General features: G+C 48.4%; 1 protein-coding gene across 1 annotated transcript in view; it reads right to left on the minus strand.

Annotated features, from left to right (window-relative positions):
* Nucleotides 1-249: 249 nt before the first annotated feature.
* The window catches only part of Mpp3 (membrane palmitoylated protein 3), a 29,454-nt gene continuing 20,502 nt past the window's right edge, over nucleotides 250-9,201 (minus strand). The window contains exons 14-19 of the mRNA XM_031352824.1: nucleotides 9,030-9,197; nucleotides 8,867-8,947; nucleotides 6,041-6,134; nucleotides 5,694-5,802; nucleotides 2,742-2,864; nucleotides 250-1,292 (exon numbers count right to left, since the gene is read on the minus strand). Coding sequence (XP_031208684.1) covers nucleotides 1,116-1,292; nucleotides 2,742-2,864; nucleotides 5,694-5,802; nucleotides 6,041-6,134; nucleotides 8,867-8,947; nucleotides 9,030-9,197 — 752 coding nt within the window. The 3' untranslated portion in view covers nucleotides 250-1,115. The remainder of the gene's footprint in view (nucleotides 1,293-2,741; nucleotides 2,865-5,693; nucleotides 5,803-6,040; nucleotides 6,135-8,866; nucleotides 8,948-9,029; nucleotides 9,198-9,201) is intronic.

Genomic DNA, 9,201 nt, shown 5'->3' on the forward strand with positions numbered 1-9,201 from the left:
CTTTAAAGTTTCCAGGTCTTGTTTTCTTTCCGCAACTGTAAAGTGGGAAGGAGACTGCTATGTCAGCAGCTTGCTGTATTTATGAAGATAATGTACAAAGCCAACTCCACATCACAACCAGCACAGGAAAAAAAAATTACATACACTGGTGACTCGTCAGAGGCAAAATTCTCCGAACAGATATGACCTGTCACAATTCCTGGGCAAACTGCTTCTGGTCAGAGACAACACGACAACCCACACTTTGAGTCTATGCACTTTTGACAGGACTGATTTATTGTGGCTTAGACAGAGCTTTGACAGATGGGAGTCATCTGACCCCTCACAATCCAGCACAACAGGAGCCCCAGTCTGAAAATAGAGACAGCCTGGAACTGAGGCAGTAAAGAGACAGCTGCAAGCAAAGGACAAATCAGTCACATCAAGGACTCACTTTCAGGAGCATGGGGGTTTTCAGAAAGGGGACAGGCAGCCTGACATTCCTCAAGAGTCCCCGAAGGCACTGCTGCATTAGAGACTGGTCTAGTGAGCCATGTGGACCGTTAAGTGTGCCTCTGTCTTGCAGGAAAAAACATGGATGCACACCAAGTGAAAAGGCAGGGAACTAATTTCTCTACCATCAGGCAAGCACTACCCTCCCAAAACAAAACAAAACAAAACAAAAACCAAAAACAACCCAAACATCTCAGTGCTGCAAGCCAGAAGAAGGTCTTCAGTTGCGTGGAAGATCCTCTTGTGGAAAACAATTTCCAAAAAGCTGGACCAGTGAAGTGTCATATTTATAAAGCTGAAACATCACCATACAAATTCACCACCACCACCCCCAAAAGACAGTGGCTACGTAGCTTTGGTACAAAGAATCAAGGCCAACTTGCCTGCGAGACTTTAATGTATGACACGCTATTCTGTGGACTGCCCCTTTCAGCTCCGCTCATGAAGGGCTGCAGTGCAAAACAGCAGAAATCCAACACCACGCAAGGCTTTCCACTAATGCTCGGTGGCGATGGTTTGTGGGACCTGTTCCTCTCTGCACTTGAGATTCCTTGACGGTCCATGAGGGAGGCTGGACTCTGTGGTCTTCAAGGTCCCTCCAGACTGGATGCTATGGGGTGAAGTTACCTCACCCAGCTGATGGGTACCCAGGAAGTGTCCTTGCTCAGCGTCTCTATGACAGCTCTGAGCTGGCTGCAGACACCTTGCAGGTCCTGCCTCACGAGCACAGTATCTATCAGGTGCCCATAGTGCTGATCAATGAAGGCAGCAGAGGCGGCCATCTCTTGCTGCTGTTCATCCTGAAAAGGGGAGAGACAGTATGTGGTTTCGGGGATGTTCCCCTGTCAGAACCCGCCATTATATAGTGGGGGGTGCCTGTGCCCCGTGGATAACCTTGACTGTGAACACAAGAGTAGAGTGTAGGGCTGGAGAGATGGCTCAGTGGTTAAGAGCACTCACTGCTCTTCCAAAGGTCCTGAGTTCAGTTCCCAGCAACCGCATGGTGGCTCACAACCATCTTTAATGGGATCAGATGCCCTCTTCTGGTGTGTCTGAAGACAGCAACATTGTATTCACAAACATAAAGTAAATAAATAAATCTTTAAAAAAAAAAAAAGTAGAGTGTAGTAGCAGGCTATCTCACGGAAGGAAATCAATCATTAGCAGTACACACAATGATTAACTGCTAATTTATGAACACTGAAGATCTATGAACCAAGAGCCATGATTTCAGCATGTCTGGTTATAACTGTGTCTATGCCCCCATTATATTCCTGGCCTGAAATATTTCCAAAGAAATATGAAGCTGGATGTGGTGGTTCATACCAGTAATCCCATCATGTGGGAGGCTAAGATGGAAGGCGGAAGGAATATGAGTTCCATGATAGCCTGGGCTACAAAGTAAATCCAGCCTGGGCTATGAAGAAAAGAAAGAAAGAAAGAAAGAAAGAAAGAAAAAAAGAAAGAAAGAAAGAAAGAAAGAAAGAAAGAAAGAAAGAAAGAAGAAAGAAAGAAAGAAAAAGGATGGGGCAGGGGAGATGTATTGATTAACGGTAAGGCCTTGGGATCAGTTTTTAACATCACAAAGAGGGGCTGAAAAGATGGTTCTTTAGGTTAAAGTGTCTGCCATGCAAGGATGAGGACCCAAGGTCGGATCCCCAGCAGCCACATTTAAGCCAGATGGGTGTGCATTTACAGCTCCAGCATGGGGACAGAGTAGTGTAGGGCAGAGAGAGGTGAATCCCAGGGGCTTGATGGCCAGCTAGTCTAGCCAAAATGGCAAGCCAGAGTTTGAATGAGAGACCCTGCCTCAAAAATAAGGTGGAGAATGGATAAGAGGAAAACACCTCACATCAACCCCTGCCGTACACATGCACGCAAGAATGTATGTACCTGTGCATGTACTCACACATCCACGCTCCTGGTGAAAGACACACAAAACTGACCTCTGACTACCACCCTCACATATGTGTACACGCAAACACAGCCTGCACACACAGTCTGCACATACATACATACACACGCACACACACTCACACACATATGCGTGTACAATACTTGGGTTTGACTCAGAAATTCAACAGCCAGGTGTGCTCTGTCCCACTCACATAGGGAGCCTCTGACAACCTTCAGTTCCCATTTAGGAAGGATAGTAACATGAGGTTGTAGGGGAGTCCAAGCAATGCCACACCCTGCCTGGATCAAAAGGCACGGTCCCATCCCCTGGAAAAGATGGTCTCATAACTTACAAGTGGAGATGCTGCGTCCTCAGAGTCTGGGGACACCGGTGGTGTCTTCCTTTTCTCCTGAATTGCAGGCTTCACATATATAACATAGGGCTTAAACTCTGGCGTCCTCAGGTGTCTTAGTGCCTAAAGAAATGTTCCAGAAAATTATGTGCACTTTGCAACCTATTTATCACAACACACACGCAATCTGAAAGCTCCGTACTCCTGGGCTCCCCTCCTCAATGACATCAGTCCTGAGCAAAACTAACCAACTTCTCTCACCTTCACTTGGACACTGACCTCTGGTCCAGGCAGGCTACTTGAAGAGAAAGGAAAATCCAGAGCCTCATCTCAGAGTCTCCCCTTAGCTGGGACTCTCCAGCTTAACCCACCTCCTCCTTGGGCTCTTTTGTATCTATCTGCCCACAGCTGAGCCAAGGGCAGTGAAGCTCAGAGTATATGTATTTCAGTGGTCCTCCGTCAGTCTGCCTACACTGTATGTGACGAGGCTGATCCACAGGCCACCCTCTGACATTCAAAGAAGCGAAGGTTTGCAAAGTAAATGAAGCGATGACCCGTGGGATCACTGGAAACACAAAGGTTTTTTCTCTTTCCCACATGCAAATCACACTGCTAACAGAGTGCGCACAGTGTAAAGGTCTCTACTTGTAAGCACTGGTATCGAATTTCTATACACTATTTGCATACACACAAAGAAAATCAATAAAATCACTTTAAAAAAAAAAAAAAAACCCTTTGAGGGGATGGGCATGGTGGCGAATGCCTTTAATCTCCGCACTTGGAAGACAGCCAGATCTCTGAGTTCAAGACCAATTTGGTCTACAAGGTAAATTCCAAGGGAGCCAGGGCAACACAGAGAAACCCCTGTCTTGAAAATAAATAAATAAATAAATAAATAAATAAATAAATAAATAAATAAAAACTCTTGGAGGTGCTGGAGAGATAACACAGCATTTAAGGGCATTGGTTGCTCTTCTAGAGAACCCAGCTTAAATTTCCCAGCACCCAAATGATGGCTCCCTTGCCTGTAAGTTTAGTTCCAGGGGCTCCAATGCCCTCTTTGGGCCTCCGCAAACACTGTATACAAGTAGTACACAAACATATAAGCAGGCAAAACACTCATACATATAAAAACAATAAAACAAGGGTTTTTTAAAAAATCTTTGAAATTTAGACTTTGATCGCTTTAAAAGATTTTATTTTTACGTGGATGAATGTTTTGCCTGTGCAAGCCTTGTGCCCTTGGAGGCTGGAGATGGTGTTGGATTCCCCTAGAACTGGAGTTACTGATGGTTTGTAAGCCACTATGTAGCGCTGGCAAGTGAACCTAGGTTCTCTGTAGAAGCAGCAAGTGCTTTAGAAAAAAAGTGATTTATTGCTCTCCCTCTTCCCTCCTCTCTTTCCGAGCTACTGCCTCCTCTCCCTCTCAATTAAACCTCTTTTTAAAAAAGTGATTTATTTTAGTGTGTGTGTGTGTGTGTGACTACACACACTTGAACTTGCACATCATTACAGGCACCTGAAGAGGCCATGCAAGGTGGCAGATCCTTTGGAACTGGAATTAAAGGCAGCTGTGAGCCACCCAGTATGGAAGCTGGGAGCTGAGCTCTGGCCTTCTACAAGAGCAGTGTGTCTTAGCTGTTGGGCCATCTCTCCAGCCCTTAGACTGTGACTTTCAACTACCAACTCTCAGAGAGTCCAAATAAGCGAGGCATTCGCTTCTAGGCAAAATGTGCTTTTGGAAATATGTTTCAAGGCGATTCAGGTCAAAGAAAGCTCACAGTTTGTGCCCTAAGGATCAAAGAAGCTCTGCTCCTGTAGTAGGGGGAAAAATATACCCTGGTTCAAAGCATGGGAGATTTTCTGAAAGACGATAAGAAGGTTACCAGACCCCCAAGGAGCCAGTAGAATGGCACCTGTGGGGAACAGAGACTAGCTTTCAAGCTCTGCCCAGGTCAAGCTGCTCCAACTCCTCCCAGCAAAGTGATCTCAAGATGCTGGTCTGTGGCCTCCCTCTGGGGCCCCGTCCCCCTCACTGCATGTACTTGTTCCAGTTGTAGAGGCAGGAGACTGATGAGGCAGAACAGCAGCAGCCTGGCCTGGGTACACACACTAATAACTTTCTATCCTGTTAAAATTGGCCAGATAGCACCAGAGACTTGAAAAATTATACCTAAGTGTTTGCTTGTGTGTGGATATGTGCATATTTGAGTGCACCGTCTATACAGCGTCCAGAAGAGGATGTCAAATCCCCTGGAACTGGAGTTGCAAGTTGTGAGCCACTTGATATGGGTTCTAGGAACTGAACTCAGGTCCTCTGGAAGACGAGCAAGCACTCTAAACCACTAAGCCATCTCCATACCCTATCCCCACTCTTTTTATTTAGACATGTACTTACTTTGTAACCTAGGGCTAACCTCAAACTCACATTGGCTTGCCTCAGCCTCTCCAGTTCTGGGACTTTATATGCCACCATGCCTGGATTGCCAGTCCACTGTATGACTTGCCTCATGTAGGGGTTACTGTCCTGGATCTCAAAGGGTCCCTGGGCTCTCTCAAAGTAATCCTGTACGTGAGAATAGCAGGGGCATGTTTGGGGCTATAAAGATTTCTTCTGCTGGGCGGTGGTGGCACACGCCTTTAATCCCAGAACTTGGGAGGCAGAGACAGGCAGATTTCTGAGTTCGAGGCCAGCCTGGTCTACAGAGTGAGTTCCAGGGCAGCCAGGGCTATTGAAGAAATCCTGTCTCAAAAAACAAAACAACCCCCCCCCAAAAAAAAACAAAAAACAAAAGGTTTCATCCAATTCTCAAGGAGAGGACCAAGCATGCTTAACATCAGTGCTCTAAGTCAAAGCATCCTTAGACTGAGCTCATGTTCTCTAGAATGGGTACCCCATCCCCCAACCCCCAGGTTCCATAGACTAGAATACCAGATGATCCAGGAACTCACTTCTGGTTCTATATCCACCAAACAAACTTTGTTTTTGGCCATAACAGCCTGAATGGCCTCCAGGCTGGTGCCATAGAGATGCTCCTTGTATTCGCCATGCTCCAGGAACCTAAAACACCATCAAAGAGGAAAAACCGCAGTTTCTGAGGAGCCCCAACTTCACAAAGGTCAGAAAAGGGGACATCCCAATATGACCTCTCTCCCACTTTCTCCTTCCCCGTCCTTCCAAGCTCACCCGTGACCCACGGGGTCAAGTGTTGGTACAATGCTAACACAAACACTGATACAATATTGGACAGTCACAGAGACAATATTAGAGGGGCCCACTGGCTCATGAAGCAACGCACTTGTTGTGATGTATGTCGGCCTCAAATGCTTGCTTGGAGACAAAATGATACTCCACCCCTTCTCTCTCATGGCTCTTCCGGGGCCTGGTGGTGTCTTTTAAAAGAAAGAAGGATTGTTGGGCCAAGAAGAGCAGCAAGCCTGTGTCCTTGCCCTGGAGTATCTGTGTACGGGTCAGAACTCCCACTCATGGGGCGTCCACAAGCGGTACAACTCTTTGATACCACCAAAAGAAGCCCCCTCCACCCCCCTTTAAAGATAAGATCTCAAATAGCTCAGTCTGGCCTTGAACTCACTACGTAGCTAAGGACGACCCTGAACTTCTGCTTCTCCTGCCTCTACCTCCCAAGTGGGAGTTACAGGTGTGCCCCATCAAACTCTGCTGATGTAGCTCGGGGACTGAACCCAGGGCTTCAGGCATGCTAGTCAAGATCTCTACAAATTGAGCCTCAGCCCTAGACCCCCCCCAATACTATTTGGAATCTGGGGAACTGAAGGCCCAGACATGGTTAACACTCAAAACCCCAACCACTCGGAGCCAGGGACAATCTCAGGGTGCTGTGTCAAGCACCGGCTTCTTGCTGCTCTGCCAGGCTGCCTTCTTGCAGCTGGGGCTTTGAAATAATCAACTGAAGGGTCTCTAGTTCCCGCTTTTACTTTGGATTGTCTCACCTGAGAGCAAAAGGGCACAAATGCATTAGACCCTGCTTTAAGCTGTGCCTTGTGTGTGTTTGTGTGTGCGCGCGTGAGTGCACATACAGGAGAGTGCCCATGCTTACATACTTGCATACGTGGAGGACAGAGGTCAACCTTAAATGTCATTCCCCAAGTGCCTTCCAGGGTCTCTCACTTGGCCTGGAATTCACCGATTCTGCTGGCCTTTGAGTGCTTGGAGTCCAGGCACCAGCCTGCCACAGGCTCCCCAGCACTAGAGCAAAGGTCATCTAACTTGCTCACATTTTTATGTGAACTCTGGGAACCGGACTCAGGCACTTGTGCTTTCTCGACCATTGCCTCCCAGCTGAGCCACATCCCAGACTTGGGCTGTCCATTCTTTGTGCAGTTTAATTCTTGTATTGAGAAGAGAAACCATGCGGACAGGTGGCCCCCTGGACTGCGCAAATGCATTTCAGCAGCACCAACTCTCGGACATGCTTCTAAAACGCATCATCCCTACTGCGGTCCACAGTGGAACCCTGATACACGTCTGAGCCAATCAGGTTTCCACAGAATGAGAGGACAATTGAGAGCAACATGTAGCTTTTTCCAAAAAGCACAGGAACTTTGAAGAGTTGTCTAGCTGTGAGGTCCCCCCTAGGATACCCTATTTCCATGCCAATCCCTCTAATCTAATATCATTGGCTTCAGACTTTTATTTCTCCAATGATTTGATGTTAAACATCCTTATGAGCCCACAAGAGCCTCCTGATCTGTCCAACGTCTACTGCAGCTTTACTTCCTGGCTCACTGTCCACACTAAGGTACCCAGTCCCTAGCTCAGCTACCGTGGGTCACACCTCTTTTAACCCTCAGCACGTGTTGCTCCCTGTGTATAGCAAACACTTCCTTTCTTCTCCACTTGGAAGACTTCTATTCATACGTCAACATAAAAGTCACTGCCTCTGGGAAGCCTTCCCTGACTTCTCCTTGCTATGGGACCCTGGAAACAGGCAGGCTTGAATTCTGAGTATAGGTCCCTCACTCATTGACAAAAGTGTGTGTGAGCAATTCCTGGCATCCTGTTTCATCTACCAGAGACCTAAAGGCTGGGACCTCCAAAAGTCCTCAGAGCTGCTTCCAGAGTGGCCTCCACAGTCCCACTACCTCCCGCAAGTCTCTTCAGACTAGGCTCTAGGAGATGATTCTGATGGCCACGGGATCCAGGAAGAGCAATGTGGTCTAAGAAAGGCTTTGTAGCCGCTCTCCCCCCAGAACTTTCTGGGGAAGAGCATTCCTGTCCCACAGCGTTCCCTCTCTGTGGCCACCACACATACACACTGTATCACTAAGGGCCAGAGGGCCAGAGAATGAAGGAAAGTACACAATGAAAGCTAGGACAGGGTTGGGGGTGTGTGTGTGGTGAACAGAGTAAGTGGTCATGTTGCCCTCCGCTAAAGAATGAACAGGGGTCAGCTTCCTGGGCTCCGCTGCCTGGGCTCCACCCCTTTTCCCACTGTGTGATACTAGGCTAGTTACTTACCTTCTCTGGGCCTTGAGGTCTTCCTCCTCAGTACGGGATGGTGACAGTACCTCTTCTCTGGGGTACTAATAGGGGCAGCCAAGTTTTAACATATAAGAGCTTAGTACCTGGCTCTCATTCTCTCCTCCAGAACCAGGACCCATGTCGACTGGCTCTTGGCATCCCGCCACCTTGGGGATGAGAACCCCAAGGAGCATGTGGAGCCACCTAGCCAAGCTAGCATCCATCTACAGCAATGCTTCCCATCTCAGCAGAGTACCTGGCCATACGTCCCATCACTAGGTCTGTGGCTTCTGTGATCAGTGTGCTCCTGTCCAGCCTTAGCCTGCCCTGGACTCATCTCCCCTCCCAGCCAGACACCGGGTGGGCAGTGATCTAGCCATCTCAGAGGGTCTTAGAGGGACACTGGGAATGAGTCTCTTCCCATCATTCCTAGGTCCCACCATATGCATACAGCAGATAATGTCTGGTGGACTCTGACACCCAAAGTACCAAAAAGGTCATGATGAGCATGAAGAATCCCATCCGTGGAAAACACTCATGGGGGCACAGGCACAGACATGCGGGCAAGCGCGCGTGTGCGCGCACACACACACACACACAAAAACACCCTCTCAAGCCCTCTTACGTGGAACAGCAACACCAAAATGCTGGGGGTCCTCAGCCACCACCCTTTGCTTCAGCTCGTGGAGGTGGGCTCCCAGGGACCCTGGAACAAAGGGCAGGTTGACTCAGTCCCTACTGAACTCCCAAGGATGTCAGACAACCTAGAAACTCAGGATGTCACCTACCAATGAGAACCACCAGGCGGGGCCGCTCCCCAGGCTGGTGTTGGTACCTGGCCACTTCCTCGTAGGTCAGCAGCACCTGAGACTCAGCGCCTGCTGCAGGGCCCTTTGCTTCCTGTGAGCCACTCAGCCTCTCCCTGCAGCCCAGCCGGAAGCTTCTCCGAAGACCAGCTGG

The sequence above is a fragment of the Mastomys coucha genome, unplaced genomic scaffold, assembly GCF_008632895.1.
Source record: "Mastomys coucha isolate ucsf_1 unplaced genomic scaffold, UCSF_Mcou_1 pScaffold5, whole genome shotgun sequence".
In the NCBI taxonomy this organism is placed as follows: domain Eukaryota; kingdom Metazoa; phylum Chordata; class Mammalia; order Rodentia; family Muridae; genus Mastomys; species Mastomys coucha.